This window comes from Scheffersomyces xylosifermentans (genome assembly GCF_036884685.1).
Source record: "Scheffersomyces xylosifermentans strain CBS 12540 chromosome Unknown RJT20scaffold_6, whole genome shotgun sequence".
NCBI lineage: Eukaryota > Fungi > Ascomycota > Pichiomycetes > Serinales > Debaryomycetaceae > Scheffersomyces > Scheffersomyces xylosifermentans.
The window spans coordinates 1,514,438-1,535,325 of NW_027042944.1; the positions used below are offsets into that span (position 1 = coordinate 1,514,438).

General features: G+C 40.3%; 7 protein-coding genes and 1 non-coding gene across 8 annotated transcripts; 4 read left to right on the forward strand and 4 right to left on the reverse strand. All coding sequences in view use genetic code 12, as the record gives it.

The window, feature by feature from the left end:
• Positions 1-562: 562 nt before the first annotated feature.
• Positions 563-663, forward strand: RJT20DRAFT_t109. Its single transcript has one exon. It is a non-coding gene; the product is annotated as a tRNA-Pro (tRNA).
• A 507-nt stretch (positions 664-1,170) lies between these two features.
• Positions 1,171-3,671, forward strand: RJT20DRAFT_121311 (sorting nexin 1; the record flags this gene model as incomplete). Its single annotated transcript, XM_064915923.1, has 3 exons — positions 1,171-1,746; positions 1,816-2,302; positions 2,405-3,671. Exons 1-3 carry the CDS (start codon positions 1,446-1,448, stop codon positions 3,669-3,671), a joined length of 2,055 nt encoding a protein of 684 aa, XP_064773374.1. The 5' UTR covers positions 1,171-1,445.
• Positions 3,672-5,262: 1,591 nt separating this feature from the next.
• Positions 5,263-7,125, forward strand: RJT20DRAFT_55966 (uncharacterized protein). Its single transcript, XM_064920697.1, has one exon. The coding sequence runs from the start codon at positions 5,559-5,561 to the stop codon at positions 6,990-6,992; it is 1,434 nt and encodes a 477-aa protein (XP_064773375.1). The 5' UTR covers positions 5,263-5,558; the 3' UTR covers positions 6,993-7,125.
• A 16-nt stretch (positions 7,126-7,141) lies between these two features.
• On the reverse strand, positions 7,142-9,522 carry RJT20DRAFT_130068 (M3 family metallopeptidase). Its single transcript, XM_064917646.1, has one exon. The coding sequence runs from the start codon at positions 9,297-9,299 to the stop codon at positions 7,185-7,187; it is 2,115 nt and encodes a 704-aa protein (XP_064773376.1). The 5' UTR covers positions 9,300-9,522; the 3' UTR covers positions 7,142-7,184.
• Positions 9,523-10,193: 671 nt separating this feature from the next.
• On the reverse strand, positions 10,194-13,256 carry RJT20DRAFT_130069 (uncharacterized protein). The gene has a single exon (XM_064917647.1). The coding sequence runs from the start codon at positions 13,130-13,132 to the stop codon at positions 10,370-10,372; it is 2,763 nt and encodes a 920-aa protein (XP_064773377.1). The 5' UTR covers positions 13,133-13,256; the 3' UTR covers positions 10,194-10,369.
• Positions 13,257-14,149: 893 nt separating this feature from the next.
• On the reverse strand, positions 14,150-15,087 carry RJT20DRAFT_55984 (uncharacterized protein). The gene is made up of 2 exons (XM_064920698.1): positions 15,023-15,087; positions 14,150-14,834 (listed from the first exon to the last, which is right to left on the reverse strand). Exons 1-2 carry the CDS (start codon positions 15,023-15,025, stop codon positions 14,391-14,393), a joined length of 447 nt encoding a protein of 148 aa, XP_064773378.1. The 5' UTR covers positions 15,026-15,087; the 3' UTR covers positions 14,150-14,390.
• A 236-nt stretch (positions 15,088-15,323) lies between these two features.
• RJT20DRAFT_130073 (uncharacterized protein) lies at positions 15,324-17,404 on the reverse strand. Its single transcript, XM_064917648.1, has one exon. It carries the CDS (start codon positions 16,914-16,916, stop codon positions 15,732-15,734), a length of 1,185 nt encoding a protein of 394 aa, XP_064773379.1. The 5' UTR covers positions 16,917-17,404; the 3' UTR covers positions 15,324-15,731.
• A 1,635-nt stretch (positions 17,405-19,039) lies between these two features.
• Positions 19,040-20,384, forward strand: NOP1 (rRNA methyltransferase). Its single transcript, XM_064917649.1, has one exon. The coding sequence runs from the start codon at positions 19,123-19,125 to the stop codon at positions 20,089-20,091; it is 969 nt and encodes a 322-aa protein (XP_064773380.1). The 5' UTR covers positions 19,040-19,122; the 3' UTR covers positions 20,092-20,384.
• The last annotated feature ends 504 nt before the right edge of the window (positions 20,385-20,888 follow it).

The following is a 20,888-nucleotide window of genomic DNA, read 5'->3' on the forward strand; positions in this document are numbered from 1 at the left end:
GTAGAGTACCAAGTACCAAGGGTAACAAGCTTTTGTCGTCTCTATTAGATCTGACTATTTACATTTTAGCTGCTTTCAAATTCTCTTGTCGCAAACACAGAGCTCTAGATCCCCCTCTTTACTTTTCGCAATAAATACATTGAACCCAACAATTCGTTGCTGGTATGCTAAGTATTCCAAGCAGATAATACAACATGTTGATTGCTTTAAAATTTTGTAGGAGGTTGCTATAATTCTCGTTAGCACAGTGCAAGGTAACGATTATTTGCTATGTATTAAGTTACGACAATTTGCTTCACTCTTTCCATATCAGAGTCACATATTTTAAATTTGTTCAAGAATTTTGCCAAATTTGATGAAATTAAAAATTTCAAATTCACTCGCCCAGGTTTTGTCCAGACAGTTCCAGTAGCTCGTATATGATGTCAAAGACTACCTAGAATCTCCTGGTGTAATTATAGCCTTAAAAATGGCCTCCCAGGAATTTTTGGAATTTTCAGGATTCTAAAACTTTTGCAGCATTTCTGATGTTTTTTCCGGATTCAAAACATTTACAGAAATCGGGCGTGTGGTCTAGTGGTATGATTCTCGCTTTGGGTGAAGATCGTTTCGATCCGAATACAAATATGCGAGAGGCCCTGGGTTCAATTCCCAGTATGCCCCATTCTTTTTTTTTTAACTTAAGAGTTTATATTTATGATGAAGATATAGAAGCAAGAACAGGAATGGAATAGTAGTGTATGTTAGAATACCTGACTCTTTTCATTTCAATGCATTTTTGCAACTTCTTGTACCAGAAATTGAGTACTTGGTGCAAGTGAAAGTGTTACCTTTAAGATTTCGTCATGGTTCTTCCTACTTATTACACTTGCTGCAATATCAGGATATAGTCGTTTCTAATAAATGACTCTCCTTTTTAGCTTTTCAACTCTTTTCTTTAATTTTGGGGTCCAGTGACTGACTGTCACCATACTACCGAAACTCCAATCTACCGAACCCAAAAAAATCGAATCCCCAAACCACCTACAATCTTCATCTTTTGGTAACATCACTACTAACATTACAAATATATACCCTTAATCCATAACTATAACCTCTTTGTTTTTTTTCTTATTCCTTTAACCCTACCCTCCTCTACCCTCCTCTACCACCTACCTCCCCCACCCTCTTCTTCTACTCCCATACTTACCAAAACCCACTAAGTATCTTATGATATATCACCACCACCACCACCACCACCAGAACGACTGCAAATTTATTCCTCCCCACCAGACCCTTGCACTATATGCACACCACCCACACTCTCAAAACATTAAAAATCCGTACCACCAAAGTCACAGCGGGTAATTTTTAATTTAGTGATCTCATGTCTCTTCTTCTTGTCGATTGATCAATTGAAGTGGCATTATTGTCGATTCATCGGTGAAAGTCATACATATAACGAGATGGATAACGAAGATCTCACCGCATCTGTATGGGATGACGTCCTTTCGCCAAGCTCCGAGCCCCAGTACGGCCCTTTGAGTGGCTCTGTGGTGTCTCCTTCAGTTCACAGTCATTTCAACAATCTCAGCGTGGAAGACCACGAAGAAAAGGAAAAGGAAGAAGATCAAGCGCAAAGCGAGCCTCAGATGGAATTCCACCAATCACAGCATTTATACGAACCACAAAGCTCCCATAATGATCCATTTTCAAGCACTTATTATAGCGACCACCACGATTCCCATGATTTTAACATCTCGAGAGGTGGATTCGACGACCCAACTCATAATGCTTTTGCATTGCCAGAAGATCGCTGGGGAAATGCAGAGATAGAGCAGATCTCGGAACTCAAGAAAGATGAGAGAAAGGAGCACACAAATCAACTTCTTTCTGAATTGACACAAGGATCAGAAGAGGGCTTGCTTGCGGGCTCTGGAACGGTATCACCAAAGCAAGTGACGCCTTCAGAGTCGCTTTTCAACGACAAGGACAGCCCGCTTAAGGTAAACAAGAATATAGATGCTGAGTTGTTGGCTTCTCCAAAAGGAAAAGTGAAACTTAAGAATGGACAGCTTTTCAAGGCTCCTAGACCCAGAAAATTCGCCTCTAAGGTCAATGTAAAGCATTTAGAAAACAAGAAATCAGATCCGGTGGTGGTAGAAAAGAATCCTTTGGGACCCCTTGGTTCAGAATCCGATGACGCCAAATCGGGAGATAAATCATCGATTATTTCTAGCAATAAAGCCGAAATTCTTGCCAGACAAGCTGATGCCCCATTGTATGAAATACAAAAGAAGTCTGAAGAAGATAAACTCCGGGAGTTATCAAAGGCTGCACCAAAAATACCACAGCAACAGGCACGCCCCGAATTGGAATCTGGTGAACTGAATACTTCCATTAAAAAGACTGCTGGTGGCCCTAGAGAGGATCCACATGACGAATCTCTCAATCAATTGGAGATAACTGTCGGAGACCCAATGAAGGTCGGTGATATTACTACAGCACATATTGTGTATGCTATCAGGACCAAGAATAAAAACCCCAGCACAACTAGTCTCCCTAACACAACTGAATATGTTACAGTATCTAGAAGATACAAGGATTTCAGATGGATTTACCACCAACTCCAGAACAATCATCCAGGAAAAATTATTCCTCCCCCTCCTACAAAGCAGACGTATATTGGACGTTTCAACGAGAATTTCATAGAGAACAGACGTTTGTCATTAGAAAAGATGTTAAACAAAATCAGTAATATTCCTGTTTTGAGCAATGACCCAGACTTTATAATGTTTTTAATAAGTGAGGATTTTATTAATGAATCACGCGAACGTGAAAGATTGAGCGGCTCTGGAGCTTCACAACAGAATAATGACTTCTTGGACAATAATGGATTGAATGATGATACAAGTAGTTCTACTGGTTCGTTGAACAGTTCCAGTACGATTTCCGCACCATTAATTGCAGGTGGTGGAAGTGGTTTCATGAGCTCCTTGTTTTCCATGTCTACAAAAATTGACGAGCCAGATGAGTACTTTTCGCATAAGAAACAGTACATAGATGAGTTGGAGTACAACTTAAAGCAGTTCTACAAAGCAATTGAATTAGTTGGTACTCAGAGATTGGAAATGATAGGAATACTAGATGAGCTTTCACTAACTATTGATGAGTTGGCTAGCTTGGAGATCCTGAAGGTTACGACTGAACTATTAAGTGCCTTCAGTGAAATTCAACTTAAAATAAAGGATAATTTGGATAGAATCAATTTGCAGGATCAATTGACATTAGGTTTCACAATCGAAGAATACTTACGAATTCTTGGCTCCATTAAATTTATCTTTGAAACGAGATCCAAGATTTATCAGCAATATTATACTTTCAACCAGGAGTTGCTCAAGAAGCTGTTGCTGCTCGATAAATTGAGCAAAAAGTACAAAGCCCAAGTGGATAAGATCAACCTGCTCACATTTGAAGTTGACAAATTGAAGCAAAAAACGGCGGTATATGAAAAGAACTTCAATACCATTAGTGACACGATCAAGTCAGAGATAGAAAACTTTGAGTTTGAAAAGATCGAGGACTTCAGAAACAGTGTTGAAATCTTCATTGAAAGTTCAATCGAATCACAGAAGGAGGCTATAGAATTGTACGAGACATTCTATGAGCGTCAAAACTTGGCCACTGTGTAGGGAGAGTATATAGCAAACGCTTTAATTTATCCCTAATATCTAGCAATGTATTACTAGTTTACGTTCTCAAGGTACTATTTGTATGCCCAGGAAACTTTATGCTGAACATAAGTGAATTGTTTAATACGATGTGATTCCTCGTATTCGGTAAGCTTTTACCCAACAATCATCGCATCTTATGGCCATTGTTCCAACTTCAACGTCTCAACCTAAATCTAAAAACTTCCTATCTTCACAAGCGATCAAGACAAATATCACCCAATGTTTGGTCTCAATACATCCACGCCAAATTTCACCCATTTAAGTTGCGAAACGTTATCGCCATGCATGTGGGTATTTTATGGTATTTTACTTTATATAGATATATTATATACGCAATAGCAGCCTAAAGCATTAATGATGATATGAGGTCGAAGAATGGCCCCATGGAGAGAACCATTTTGTTTGTTTATCTCATTTCAATGTACTAATGTTCCACCAGAATTCTACAAATTTGTCTAGACAACAGCAGTATATATGATTCGATGAATCTTTATCTTTCTACTATTGCCTGGAATGTGGGCGCAAAACGGGAATATGTAGGATTTCTTATCTTAGCACTTACAAAAGCGTAGTAGCCCAAGTTTTAATGCCGAGGGGATTGATCCCAGGTAATAGGAAAATAAGTCTAAACAACGAAGTCAGTATTTTCTAGTGCAGTTCTAATCTCCATTGAAAAGGCCACTTTACGGTTTCCAACCGTTATCTATGAACACAGAATATCCACCACCATGCCATTCACACCCATAAGAACAATTCGAATTTCTTACCCTATTCTATTCGTAAACCCCTATCCCGTACTATCTACAAGAAAAATACGGTTACTGCTATTACTGGTACTAATCTTACAACTACAACTACTACTACTACTACAACTACTACTACTACTACTACTAGCTACTTTTACTTCCTTTACTACTTACTACTTAATCCCCTACCCCATACCACCACTCCATACTACCACTCTACTCACCACACACCACCATACACTCCTTCCTCCGATAGTTCCCGTCTCGTCCAGCCCTCACCCTCACGTCGCACTCCAAAGTCGCCTCAATTTCTCAACGGGATCTCTCCCCGCAACAGAACAATGACTCTTTTTTTCTCTCACAGTCTCACAGTCTCACTTTCGCTTACTTTCTCACGCTCTCACATTCCCTCACTCACTTCTCGCTAACAAAAAAAAAAAAAGACTCCACAATTTTCACTCCTAATAAATATGAATCATCGTTTTGTCATATACAGAATAGCAAATAACTACTATGACAAGGCTAAGGACTAAGAAGGGCTAAGGGCTAAGAAAGGCTTTCTCTTATATATAAAGGTGAGATTTTTCTCTGGGTCGCAATATATATTAAGAAACAGAATAGATCAAGATTTTGATTTTTGGATATTCACATTCATACTCATACTCATACTCATATTCATACTGTTCACTATTCACTATTCATTACTCACTGTGATCTTATAAATATAATTTTTTTTATTGTACTTCTTCTGGCGGTAAAGAATAATTTAAATAATTTAATTTTCAGTTTATTTATCTTCTTTCTTTTACTGATAAGTATACTATTTTTTTTTAAAAAAAGACTGGTTTCAAATAACATTTGCTTACAACTCACTCTTTGATATCGTCATATATTTCCCGTGATACCTACCACAGAAGGACCTTCACACCCCAAAATACTCCACAACATTTAAACCCCTAAACTCCCTTAAATGTACTACATCAAATCCGTGAAACTGTGCTTCTCGTTTGTCAAGTTTAAGAAACTATACTATTGAGAGTCCAAAAAAACCAACCCAAATTTGACTTTATCTTCCCCAAAAGAAAAAAACATACCTACCATGAACACTCAGGTTCACTTGAACCCAACAAAACTCTCCATTCTATCTGTTCCTCGGGATAAATACTGGATCTTCACAGCATCTGTACTTCAACTTCTATATGGTGAGTCATCCAAAGGCTCAAGTACAAATAACAACGATTTCTCTTCAGACAGTGACGATGATGAAGACTCCTCGGAGAGAAAGACTTCAGACTACAATAAGAACGAAGCGGGACTGTCCCGGAAACCAATACCGAACTTAAACGATGATGAGATCTCGTCATTTGGCCTGAATGTCAGAAGTTCCATTGACTCACATTCTCGAAACCATTCAGAGGACATAGGACCGTCGACATCAGGCACGAACCGTCGGTCAGTGGATAACTCAAGTAAGATCCATTCTCATGGTTCCTCCGATAGTCTTGAGAATAACTATAGTAATGCTTATGATTCTGACCCAGATAATGATCCAAATAACGACAACTACTTCTTTCACATTGCCTTAACTCCGGTGGAATGTACGATTATCTGTGCTAGCGAGTTAATGCAAACGCTCTTCGTGGAACCAATAGAAGTATGCAAGAAGTTGCAATATGAAGATGTCAAGTTGATTGACGAGAGCTTCTTATCTTTACAAGTGGATAGTGATGGAAGTTTCGATAACAGCTTGAGAATCCTTGAGTTGACCAAACCATTATCTGAAAACAACATCTCGTTATTCTTCCTTTCTAGTCATTTCAATGATATTGTCTTGATCCCGTATTCTTTGAAGGAGAAGGTCGTCAGCATCTTGACTAAAAAGAACTTTGAGTTCTCTGATATCTCCAATAGCTATATTATGACCAATAATGAAAGCACAGAATTCGAAGAAGAAGGAGTCGAAGAGGAGCTTGGATCCAAGTTTTTAGAAGAAAAGACTTTCAAGTTATTTAGCGAACGCAACATTAAGCCAGTCATTAATGGCAAGGTTAAATTGTTGCTAACTGGCGCAAGAGCAGGGGAGGTGAACAACACGATTCTCAAGTGTGCCAAAATCCTATCAGGCATCTCTAACACCATATCAGAATATTTCGCCATAACAAGAACTTCCATCAATGAAGTTTCGTTGATACTTCCAAAATCGTCAAGAAGAAGAGGCCGCATGGGTTTCGATTCCAAGAACATTATAGGTTCTACCCAAGATATCATCATCCCAATTTCAATTGACTTCTCGAAGTTGCCTCTTGATTCCACTGGAATTGTTGCAGGAGTCGCTAGTAAACTCGTTAACGGTGTCAAACACTACAACGACTCTCTATTCGAGATGAATTATTTCTCCATGGCCAGGTCTGGTATCATTATGATACCTCAAGAAAACGTTGAAATCATTTCAGATGTCTTGAACAATATCGACTACGATGGAGATGCCAAAGACGACGAGTCCACAGAAAAAATTGCATCGCTAGCATTATAATGTCCTCATAGCATAAATAACCATCGGGCTTCATTTCATTTCCATTCTTTCTCATATTCATGTCTATCAGCATCTGATGTTGAAGTTTATATACGGTATTCAGGTTAAGGGTTTGCCAGTTGCAAATATACATTCTTTTAGTACTCAAATTGTAGTTCCAGTCATATATTTCATATTTATTACTTAGACTATTTACTTTCCTTCCAAGCCATGCTCTTGTAAGAACGCATTCGAGTTGGGCTCTCTGCCTAACAACGAAGCGAGGTTCGTCAAAATATCCTCAGAATCTCCCTTGGAAAGGACTTCATCTCTATATCTTCTGCCATTAGCTACATTCAATGGGTCTTCTTTGAAAAGGGTATAGTAGATATCATCAGCAAATACCTCGCTGTAGAAGTAACTGTAATAAGCGGATTCATACCCTCCTCCTATATGGCCGAATGATCCATACGAGTCTATTGTATGGTTTCCAGTACTCAAGAGTGTGATGTCTTTGCTTAAGTTGTTCCATAAGTTGCTGATGTTCAATTGTTCTAACTCATTAACATCTGTAATGTTGTGGACGGAGAGATCGAATATTCCGAAATGTAACTGTCTCAAGGCAAGAAGAGCTCCATTGACATGCTTTGTCGAAATTAATTTATCAATTAAATCATCACTTAAAGGTTCGTTTGTCTCAAAATGAGAAGTAAGGTTTCTTAAGACAGATTTCTCCCATGTCCAGAACTCAAACGATTGAGATGGTGCTTCAACAAAGTCTCTAGGGACATTGGTACCATGGAAACTGGCAGTCTTTGTATGTCCCAAAAGATCATGGATACCGTGTCCCAATTCATGGAAGAAAGTCTTCACCTCGTAGTGCTTAAGCAAAGATGGATTCTTCTCCGTCTTCTTGCTGAAGTTGCAAACCAAGACGGTAATAGGATGAGCACGAGAGTTATCCCTCTTCAAGTAGCCTGGTGCCATGCCAAAGTTAGCAGCATGCCCGTACTTTCCTTCTCTTGGATGCATGTCAAAGTATATTGTTCCTTGATAAGCCTTCTTACCATCAACTGGATCTTTCTTGTAAACAGAAAACTGCTTGACATCCTCGTGCCAAGCTTGTACGTTTTCAGTCTCTTGCTTAAATTCGAGATCAAACAACGTCTCATAGATGTTAAGCATCTTGGCAACGGTAGAATCCATAGGAAAGTACTGAGCAATTTCATTTTCATTAACTTCGTATTGACTCTCCAAAAGAATATTCTCAAGATAAGAATAGTCCCATTTAAAGACTTCTGTTCCATTATTCAAGTCCACCAATCTCAGGAGCTCTTTCTGTCCCAAAGGAATCAAGTTGGTTCTAAGATCATCCAAGAAAAGGGAAACAGTAGTAGCATTCTTTGCTAATCTTTCATCCAAGACGTAGTCAGAGAAGGAGTCATAGCCGACAAGCTTTGCTAATTTGAATCTAACCTGAAGCAATTGCTCGAGTATCTCATTGTTGTTAACATTTCTATTCCCATAGCCAAGATATGCTCTTTCCCGTGTAGTCTGGTTCTTTGCAAAACCGGCAACAGGAATATAATCTGGATATTTGAACGTCATTTTGTAGTATTGGGTATCATTTTCATTCACAACATCAAGAGAATCAATGGTCAGCTCAGGAACACCAGCCAACTCTTCAGCAGTGAATAATAGGAACCCTTTCTCTTCATTAAGATTCTTCGAGAACTGAATGCTGAGTTCATTCAATTGCTGAAGGTATTGTTTGACTTTTTCTCGATCTTCAAGAGAAAGATGTAATCCACGTCTCTTAAACCCTTTAAGCAACCTTTCCAAATATAACTTGTACTCGCTGTCAAGTGGTATTCCCTGTTCATCTATTTTCTTCAGCAATAACGAGAATACCTCAAAAAGGTCCTCTCTCAAGCTTTCTTCTACCATGCGGTTTCCATAGACTTCATCTGCTTTGGTTGAAGCATCTCTAACGTCTTGATCAGTGGAGACGTATTGGTAGAAGCTCAATTGGTTCTTCAAGAACTGGTTTTCGTTCTCAAAGTTGATATACTCCAACAACACATCTTCGACAGTTACGTTATCTTTCAAAGAAGCAATTTGATCATGAAACTTTACCGTTTTCGAGATCAACTCTTGTGTAAGGTCTTCAATTTGCTGTGGCGTATGATTCCAAGTCACCTCGCCAATACCTTCAATCACGACGTCATTTTCAACCGGAAGTTCATTGCCGTTGAGCCATGAAAGAGCGACACTCAACAAACCTATCACAACTGTAATGTGAAAGGCGCTTTTTAAGAAGCAATACATATTCGTTACCAAACCAAAGTTCAAATTATGGATCAATTGGTAAATCAACAATTACCAGCAGATCACTCACAACCAGTACAGTGTGAATTAGATATGATGAAGAAAAAAAAGACAGAGCAGCCCTAAAAGACCAATTCTTTTTCCAGAAACTCAAGCTTACCTCTCCTTATATATTAACCAGAACGTCAAACCACTCGTCAATACCATCAGGAGAGACTACAACATCCAACCCAAACTTTAAACTTAAACGAGCTGTCATACGAATGGATCGGAAAAACCCAAAATCCATTCGCGGCAATTTCCTACGGACTTTTTTTGATGTGGCCGTTTATTATTTTTTGCAGCTTTCCGGTGCAATTGTGATAATTGCGTTACGAAGAAGAGATGAAGGAAGAATTGATTTTTAGAATGGAGTATATCATCAATGAGTGTGACAGTGTGCGGTGGATGTGCCGTGGATACGGATATATTTTACAGCTATCTGTAATCCGTTGCAATTGTTGGAAATGCTGTAATTGGGCTATGACGATTGCATTGAGCTAGGAAGAAAATATGAAGAAAGAATGGAATTTATCGTCACAAAGTATGACAGTGTATGCGGTGGTAGTGGATATTTTTTGCAGCTATTTATATTCGGATGCAATTGTTGTAATTGGGCTATAAAGACCACATGAATTATAGAATGGAATTTACAATCAAGAAGTATGAAGGGAAGTACTTGAATTATTTACCAGGTCAGAGTCTATATAAGTAGTGGAATAGTCATCACCAAGGGAAAGATATTATTATTCTGGTCAATAACTCGAAAAAAAAACTGGTTGATAACTCTATTCATAATTTTTTTTTGATTTCCACAGAAGTGGTACTGACTTCCTTGAAAGATCTCCTTCGATACTGCACCTTTAACACCTATAACTCCTACAACTACCAAGTCTACTTTCCATTTAAAAACAATTTGAATCGATGCTTTGCCCTCTGGCCAGTTTTTTTTATTTTGTTCTGTATGCTATTTACCAACTACATTTTTTTTTAAACTATAACTTTCCCCAAAAGGGTCAATAGGAACGTCCTTAAAACTTCTTGTTTTTGTTCTTTTTGGACTTGATACTGGTGCTCCATCCATCTTCATCGACAGTGGAAACCTTGTCGGCGGAAGAGATGATGGCCGAGGACCAAGAAAGATCGTCAGCATTGCTGCCGATTTGCTGGTCAACCTTTTGCCTTCTCTTCAAGAATTCCTGGGCAAATCTTCTACCGTCCATAGTAGCAGAGGAACTGTAGATGGTTTCAGCGATCAACAGAGACGAGTCGGAGCTGGCAACTGGCAAAGTGATGAAAATGTCTAATAAGTCATCCTTAGAAACAGTTGGGTACAAGTTCGTCATGTTAGATCTGGCCCAGATCAAGAACTCTTCTCTCAAGGCGTTGGCATTGACACCAGCGACAGCTGGTCTTGTTGCCGAAACAGATCTCAATAATTGAGGGTTGGTTCTGGCAGAAGAGGTAGCATTGGTGATGGTAGGAGCAGTGGTGGACTTCTTGAGAACTGGCTTCTTGACAGCTACCGTTTGCCATGGACTGTCGTCCTTTGGTACAGAGTTGGCTAAAGCACTGGCAAACGATGATTTTTGAACTGGAGTACCAGTAGAAGCAGCAACAGCCTTAGCAGCTCTTGCTCTCGCAGCAGCAGCTTCGGCTTCTTCCTTTTGGATTTCAGCCAAAGTCTTCTTGGAAACAACTGGTGCTGGAGCAGCAGCCCAGCTCAGGGTCTTTGGAAGTGCTGGAATCTTCTCAGGGGTAGCCTCTTCGACTTGAGACCAGTTCTTGGCAGCCTGTTCTTGTCTTTGTTGAGCTTGGAGCTTTTTCTGCTTTTCTAATCTCTCAGCTTCTAATTGCTGGATCTCCTTCAAAGTCAAAGTTGGCTTCTGCTCAGTCTCTTGCTTAGCGGTAGCCCAAGGAGCCAATTCTTGCTGGGAAGGAACAGCTGGCTTTAAGTTTTCAACGACTGGTGTAGTGTGCTCAATTTCTGGTTCTGTCTCCTCCTGTTGTTCCTGCTGGTCTACTTCAACTTCTTGAGGCTGTGGCTGTTCCAATTGCTGCTCAGGAATAACTTTCTCAGCTGGCTTCACCTCCGGTTGAGCAGGTGGTGCTACAACTTCTGGCTTGAAATGATCTTCATCGCCATCGTTTAAGATTCCAGTGACCACCGAAGAGTGGATATGGTTGTCCAAGACATGATCTTCATGGGTTACAGCACTTTCCACTGGAGTATCTTTAGTCTCCGCAGAGCCGACGTTACTACTGCCACTAAGAGTACTAACGGGAACAAATGGAGAACTAATTCGAGACAGAGAAGGAATACCAGACAACCATGGCGACATTGGAGCAGGCTGAGAGATCTGAGAGGGCAAGACTGGAGCTACAGAAACGGGAGTGGCACCGCCGTGTAAGCTGGAAGAAGAATCTAAACCTCCCCAGCCACTGTTTGTTCTAGAAAGAACAGGTTGGTGCTGCTGCTGTTGGATCTGCTGCTGCAACAAAGAAGGCATGGTGTTGAGCTGCAAGCCGCTGTTGAACCCAAGATTCTGCTGGAGATTTTGGTGGTTCATGGCATCGATTCCAAATTGGTTGGGTCCACCGGGGCTCTGGAAAGCACCGGCTGGTCCCGAGGAAAACGGATCGTTTCCAATGAAGTCCGATCCAAAGATCGTGGACTGCTGGTTAAGCGACGAGTTCAATCTTCCCAAGTGGTTTCCAGGACCATTGGACAACAACGGGTGGAACTGCGACGACTGCTGAGGCTGCTGAGGCTGTTGCTGTTGCTGCTGCTGTTGAGCTAGGCCCGAAAACTGCTGCAACAGAGACTGACTACCAAAAGGAGGAACAGGAACAGGCTGAGGAACACTCAAGTCTAGAAGAGGAATCTTGAACGGCTGCATGTAGTTCTGAACACTATCACAGAGCTCCTTGAGCGTTCTGTAGCTGGTTTCTTCCTTTCTTCGGATCTTCAAGTCGAGATGCAAGTATCCACCGGTAAGCCAGTCTTGCATCAAATCTCCATTGAACGGTCCTTGCTCTGTACCGAGAGGATCGATGTAAAACCACTCGATCTTATCGGAAGTAATAAGAATAGGATGCGGAGACACTGCAGAAGCATTCAGAACCTGCTGCGAAGAAGGTGCTGCCATTCCTGGAGGCGGTCCTTGTACTACATTGGCCGATGGTTGCGAAATGTCTGATCTTTCTACTGAATACTGGTTTCCAGAGACACCAGAACTCGCCGAAACAGGTTCTTGCAACGAAAAATTGCCCAATGATTGCTCAAGACTAGGTATGTTACTGGTGGAGTTGTTAGTGTTGGAATTGGTATTGCTGTTGGACACGCTGGAGACATTGCTGTTCTCAGAAGCCTTGAATGCATTTACTTCATTACTGGCACTATAACCGCCGTCTAGATCGCTGGTTGAGTTCTGATTTCCGGTGGAAGTTGTGTTCGGCTGAAGATCTAAGTGGTAGATCTGTCTTGGTCTGGCCAACTTATAGTTTTCATTCAGAAGTACTGGTAACTCTACTGACGGATTGACGATTTGGTCCTTATTGGCATACCATACGTCGAATACCTCGCTCATGGTGTACCTTTTTCCGCCCTTGTTAGCGGGAATCGTGGGATTAGCGTAGCTGCTCAGGCTCTGTTGATTCAAAACAGAATTTCCGCCGGTTGTTGGGAATTCTGAATACGAATCATTGGATATACTGGCTCCAGAACCGTTGGCATTGCCTACGGCATTGGCCGACAAATCGACAGCTTGGGTTTTACGAGTCCTTGGGATCATTGCGGGTGAGTTCGGGGTGCTTTTGGCTATTACCTGGGTCAACTATCGACGGTTTTACTGGGTAATGTGGAGAAGAATCCAAACGTTTAATCCAAAAGGAATTCGCTATAGAAAAATTTTTCACTGGAAGAGTCGCAGGATGCAAAATTTGAGTTAGCGAGAGATCTGGGGGAGGTGAGAAGGGTTGGATTTTGAGGTGATGGAGAGTGAAAAATTAGTGTTTGAGAGGTGGGTTATGGATATTGGAGGTAATTGAAGTTGTTTATGTGAAAGTTGGGAGAGTTTTGGAATTCTGTGTGGGAATTGATGGGGGTATATAGTTGAATTGGGAGTCCAATGGATAGCGAGAGTGAGTGAGGAAATAACGAGCGTGAGAGAGGAAATAGCGAGGAAGGAAGAGGAATTAGCGAGGAAGGAAGAGGAAATACCGAGAGAGGAAGGACACGAATAGCGAGGACACTACCCTCTCAGAGTGGTGCGATATAGCGACGGAACATAAGTTCACCTACAAATAGAAGAAAGAATGGGCTCTTTTTGTCAGAGTTTTGTTAATATCTAACATTATCGACTATAACTACATTACTTTACTTTATCCAGAAGTATACACTTAATTTCATAATGAAAGATAATCTTCTTTGGTCTTTCTTCTTTTTTAATCTTTTTTTTTATTTTCTCTTATTTTACTCCACTTCATGTCATTTATTGACTCGTCAGCTCTCTCTCACTGGTTTACTTTTTTTTTTCTCTCTCATTTACCGACGAATTACTGACGATTAGCGACGATTCCGCACGCGATCAAAGAGAATCGTCGCTAAACTTGACAAGCCTCGTCGTACCACATACCACGAATGAAAGACGACGTAAACGTCAAGTAATGACTACGATTATTTGAGCCTTTAATTGGATAAAACCATATTACAGGCATAAAGAGAGGTAAGACTCGTTGGTAGAAGTAATATCTTCACAAATATACATAGTACCTATCATAATTCTCTATGAATTTGGGTATTCCAGTCGTTCAAAATTTCATACTTGAGGTTATTGCATTACTCCACAGATCAAGGGAAAATACTCCACAGGTCATACTCTATAGTTGCTCCTTTAATTGAGTTAAGCCAAAGGATTAAACTATATGTGACGTGGTAAGTCTCGTTGATAGGAGCATTATTTTCCCTTTTACTTCTTCTTCTTCTACAAAAATGTCCCTCCTTTTTCTTATCTTTCCGTATATTATGTCATAACCATCGTTGGGCCACGTCTAAATACCAACTTTTCTCTCCATCTCCGTGTGGAAGTCCTTGACATTGATTCCGCTTTCAAATCCTCCCTTATACACATCTTCCCAGTCCACCGTGGTGTCCTTATTCATGAGAATATCTCTGTGCATGCTGTCGGGGCCGCCCAACACACTGGGCTTGAAATCGGTGGCATCTACAATCTCCAATTCCATGGTTCTCTTGATTGGTTCTCCTGCTCCAAACACCCTTCTGTAAGTCTCGAGTCTTGTGTCGTGCTGGGTTTGTTCCCAATTAGCTATTCTTGCCTCTAACGGATGGCGGTTATTCAATTTTGATGCCATGTTTAATGGGCCTTCTTGTGTTCTTAAAATGTCTTGTAAACCTGGGGCGTGTTCGGCAGCCTGGCCGAACGTCGTTGTGTTTACTGACGACGTCTTGTTGTTTTCTGGTACGATTCTTAATGACTAGAAGAAATTGTTAGTATTGTAATTCTTTCAATATCTCTTCAAATGATAATAATCATTCATTCAACACCAATAATAGAAAAGGCTAAAACAGACTATGAACACCCATTGATTTCATGCTATTTCAACTCCAAACCTCCCAATTCTTTCCCAGTTGAATACCACACCGTTCCGATGCATTCACATACCATGTTCACTACTTCTTTCCTATTATTCTATGCTTCTATTCTACCATAAACATCACCATTTCTTCATTAATTAGTGGCAAATGTAAATGTTCACAGGTGAGACGGTTGTGCGAGGCACGACCCTGTTGGAGATGTCGCGTTTTGCGAGTGAGAGAGAGGGGGGGGAATGTCGCATATCGTTATGTATGGTGGATGGTATTTGCAGCTGTTGTATGGGATTGTCATGAATTAATGGGGGGAGGGTTGTGACTGATATGGGTATCGAGTAGTAGAGATTGTTCTTGTGAATGGGGAGATTATGTATATATACATATACATATACATATACATATACATATACATATACATATACATATACATTTACATTTATATAATATAATATAGACATGTAGTTGAGGTGTGCTCCCTCTTTATCATCTGGTACCATACAATTAATGTATGTATAATAATAATGATGATACATTACTCATTGGCTTCATTTGATTAGCTTTTTTTCATTTCATTTTAAAATATAAATACTTTTAACGGCATACGGAACTCACGACGTCACCGTCCTTCACAAAATATAGCGAAAACCCACTAGTCCATCCTACTAACCTACGTTAACTATGTTTCCATAAGTTAAAAGGTTCCACACGACATTCGGCATAGGTGGCTATACGCAGGAGCTGCAAAAACGTATACCGATTCCCATTTTTTATGGAATATTTTACATTCTCTCGATAGGCTCGTCCACCTCGTCAATGACGTTGATTAGTCTCTCACCAGGGTGAACATCAGCCTTAAGGTAATCAGGAACAAAAGACCAAGTTTCTGGCTCCAAAACTCCGTTGAAACACAAAGTTCCAAATACAAGTACTGCAAAACCAATGCATTGGAGCAAATGGAAGCTCTCCCAACCCATTAAAATAGCCACGATCCAGACTAATAATGTTCTGCATGTGTCAATGGTAGATCTGGCTGTGGCCGAGACCTGATGAGTGATAGTAATACCACAATAGTTGAAGGCAGCAATTGAGATCATGATGCAAACGGAGGAAAGCAACACCTCCCTATTGCCAGTAACTTGACTAACGGCCTCAACAATATTGAAGGGAGAGTCCTTGAATTGAGCCTTTGGAGTGACTGCTCCAACAACAAAGTAGAGGAAGACAACTACCACAAATAAGATACTGAATCCGTAGAATCCCTCGGTGTACACGATTTGCAATGGCACAATTGGATGCTTCTCGAGAATATGCTCTTCTATGACGAATTGGAATGCTTGCAATACTTCTCCAATGACAATTAACAAAATACCGAAGAGTACCATTGTAGAGCTTTCAACTGCCAAGGCAGAACCGCTAGGTTCTGAAGGTTCAGGCTTTGTTGAACCACTAAGGCCTACCAAGAATACACCCAAAGTCACAAAGACCAACGAAATCCATTCCAATCTAGTAATACGTCTCTTCAAGAATAAAACCGACATAATGGCGACGAATAAAACAACTGAACCTCTCATCATCTGGTAGATAGAAACTGGAACATAGATTAAACCAATGTTCAACAATGTTGTGCAGCACAAGTCACACAAGGCTGGAATGGCCAAACGAATATTCTGAAGTAAGGAAATTCTTCCCTGATGGCCTTCGGTGGCATTTCCATCAAGTGGAGTATAGTCACCTCTTCTTTTGTTATATCTATTGAGGAACAAGAACACGAGGATCATGGCAAATTCACCAACAAACATTTGGAATGTCTGAATTGCTGGCTGTTCAAAGTTCTTGTGCTTGGAGAAGTCTGGACTGTTACAATGGCGTACACATTGGTTATCTTGGTACTTCGTGAATAACGAATTAGCAGCTCCGGTTATAAGCGTTCCAACCACCACTAATTGAATAACTGAAATGCCCATTGTGACTAGAATGTACTTGGCTATACGATAATTACTTGAAATTAGTCAAATTTGGAATATTAGTGGTCCTTTTTATGTAATTGCTTCAAATGAACAATATCTTTGAAAGGTTTAATAAGCGCAACTTTGCTCAATAATAAGGCAACGAAAGAACTATCCAACTGGATCCGAGAAACACTTTCCAATTATCCGATTTCTTTCTAAACGTTCTGATTCCCGAGGAGATTGAGTTTTAACGGCCAATGCTCTATTTCTATTGAATAAACACCCGTTTTTCACGATTTCAAACCTGCTTTTATTAAGCAATCGATATGTCAAACTCCGAACCTAGTCTTTTTCACTATATATCTACTCGATTAAGTACCAAGTAAAACGCTAGTACAATGTCAAATCTCGCAACAAAACCGTTCCGAGCCTATACAACTACAACTATATAGCAATAAATAGTACAATACACTATAAACTCTGCAAAAAAGATGAATAACAACTGGTTTGGTTTGTAAATCCATCCTCTTCTTGTCCAACGGTTTTAGTGCCAGTTTTGTCGATTTCCTTTGAAGGCTCGATTGGGAAAAAAAGCCGTACGGTGGGGGGGATTAGAAGCACGTGACTTAAATTATGTGTGGTAGCGCCGTCTAGTCTGGGGATTTTACCGTGTATGGCTTTTCTTTTAGTGCCTTTGATTTGTCTTATAGGGTTTATTAGTAAATCTAGAAGATCTAATTTAGCATACTTGTGAGTATGATTGTGGCTTAGAGTCTATTTATTTTCTTTCTGGGTGAATAAGAAGATAGGTGAAGATAGTGAATTACTATACCCAAGGCCTCTTTGCCTTGCATAGTGACTATTGAACTATACATGCCAGTAAAACAATGAACTTTTGACTCAATGAGAGAAAATACTAAATCTTCTGTGTGGCCCCTCATTCTCTGTCGAAGTGCTTGCGGTGCTACATAATCTGTGCCATTCCATCATCACTCTGCCCAGATCCTTCAAATGTTCTTCAGATAACTCTGTTACAGTTGTTACAGTTTGATTACATGATTATGTACTCACGGCCACGGCTATCAGTTCTGTCTCGCTGATTTAGAAACTTTAATCTTTTGTGACTATTAAGGCCTTTAAGCTTAGAAGAAAACATTGGCAGGCCTTTGTCTTCATGTATCCATGTGACCAAATTTGTAAATTCACTACTGGGTGCTTTCGAGTAGCGACGTGATTCTTTCAAAAAAACGGATGCCTAAACCAGAATCATTGTAATTGGATCTCTTTCATTTTCTTAAATCGCTGAAAGCAATTATTAAATTTATAAATTAGCGAATGAAAGCGATAAAATTTCTCGCAATCATAGACTAGCTTGTCGTCGTGGAGTTTCAAGTAGTCACTTTAACCCCTTCGAGACTATCACTCAATTAGGCACACGGCTTTCAAAATCTCAAAAATTCCTATCTCAGTATTAAAAAAAGAATATCTCATTAAGACCAACCCTTAAAAGCTCGTTTGTTACCCCATATTTTATATCGTCGAAACGAAATCTAAAATAAGAGATAAGCGTATCTTTCCATGGGTGCAAAATACTACACGCGCACGTGATTTATATGAGCCGCATGATGGTCATCGTGGTAAATCTGGAGAAGCTAAGTTCATGCCAAGATATAACACCAAAAATGGGAGTAAATTGGATCTTGAAAGGGAGTGATATATAATAGTCAAACCAATAAATTTGAATATCAAAACGAAAATTAAGAATTCTATCTGTCCCAAGAGAGACTCGGGAAAATGTCCTTCTCACACTAATACTACACCATATACTCCAAGTTATCCACCACTCACCCACCTTTTTTTCCCAAAACAATTAGTCCACCAATCCCTTCCAAGTTATATTATCCTACCCTCTTCTTCTCAACCTAATTTCAATCCAATTTCCCCCATTAATACCCCACTGAATACCCATATAGCTGCAAAATCAATTTATGCATAATTATATAATCACTTAATCATCGCATAACAGGCATCGCACATTAGCTTATGTAATCTCTTCTCGTTACCCGGACGCCACATCTCTCTTAAAAAGAATCCTGAAAAATTTTCCTAATTTATATACTCTATTGCAATGGTATATACCAAGGTTTAAGGCTAACATTATTGAATAAGAATTCGATATTGTTGATCAGATTCACATAGCAAGAACCCTAATTAATACATAATGGCTTTCGGAGCTCCAAGAGGAAGAGGCGGTCCAGCAAGAGGTGGCCGTGGTGGTGCTAGAGGTGGATTCGGTGGTGGATCCAGAGGAGGATTTGGTGGTGCCAGAGGTGGCCGTGGAGGTGCTAGAGGTGGTGCCAGAGGTGGATTCGGTGGTCGTGGTGGAGCCCGTGGAGGTGCTAGAGGCGGTGCTCGTGGAGGCCGTGGTGGTGCTAGAGGTGGCGCTAAAGGAGGTGCCAAGGTTGTCATCGAACCTCACAGACACGCCGGTGTCTTCATTGCCAGAGGTAAGGAAGATTTATTGGTCACCAGAAACACCGCTCCAGGTGAGTCTGTCTACGGTGAGAAGAGAATCTCCGTCGAAGAACCAGCCAAGGAGGAAGGTGCTCCACCAACCAAGATCGAATACCGTGTTTGGAACCCTTTCAGATCCAAGTTGGCTGCTGGTATCATGGGTGGTATTGATGAGTTGGGTATTGCTCCAGGTAAGAAGGTTTTGTACTTGGGTGCCGCTTCTGGTACTTCTGTTTCCCACGTCTCTGATGTCGTTGGTCCAGAGGGTACTGTCTACGCTGTTGAATTCTCTCACAGACCAGGTAGAGAGTTGATCGGTATGGCCAAGAAGAGACCTAATGTTGTCCCAATCATTGACGATGCCCGTCACCCACAAAAGTACAGAATGTTGGTTGGTATGGTCGACTGTGTTTTCGCCGATGTTGCCCAACCAGATCAAGCCCGTATTATTGCATTGAACTCTCACTTGTTCTTGAAGGATCAAGGTACCGTTGTCATCTCCATTAAGGCCAACTGTATCGACTCCACCGTTGATGCTGAGACTGTTTTCGCCAGAGAAGTCCAAAAGTTGAGAGAGGAGAGAATCAAGCCATTAGAACAATTGACCTTAGAGCCATATGAGAGAGACCATTGTATCGTCGTCGGTCGTTACATCAGAAGTGGTATCAAGAAGTAAGCGTACCCTGCTCTTCTTCTTCTTCTTCCTACTTCTTCCATTCCGTTAGTGACAGCGTTCCCGAATACTTGCTAGTCCTTAGATAGCGAATTTTCGGATCATGTTTCATATTGTTTGCATACTCTTTTCATAATTCTTCGTTGGAGTTCAATTCATAGGTGACTGTAGATATGGACTAAACCTTTTGTATAATATATAACCAAGTCAGAGACCATTTTAAGTGTAGAATTGGCGGTAGGATAATTACAGAGACCAAGAGACTTAGAAAAAGTCATATCGTGAAAAATAGCAGTAAAGTTGTCAATACAAAAAGAACGGTCGTCATCCAATAATACTAGCGGTGATTTGTATATTAAAGTATATGGTATATCTCTTCCATATAAATTAATTTTCACCATTAGCTCTATTTCATTCACCATTAATGAATACTTACTGGCTTAATGCTTTGTGAAAAGGCAATTTTTAAACAGTTTTTAATTTCATTCGACTTCCTCGTTAGGAGTATCCCATTACAATCATCCTACTCCTCTTGAGACGTAATCTACATTCTTCCAGACCCAAATCCAAAGGGCTCCTACTTCATTCTATGTGATATGGTATATACATCCTTGCCGCAATACAATACCACAATTTTTCAGTATGGTACTTTTTGCAGCCAAACTTTTTCAAAAAGCACAAAATTTCTTGGGAAACATACCTTAACTATCCTTACCAACCCATAATACACCTTACCCAACCATTCGACCTCCTTTCACTACAAAACCAGAACACCATTCTAAATATTTCACCATCAAAAA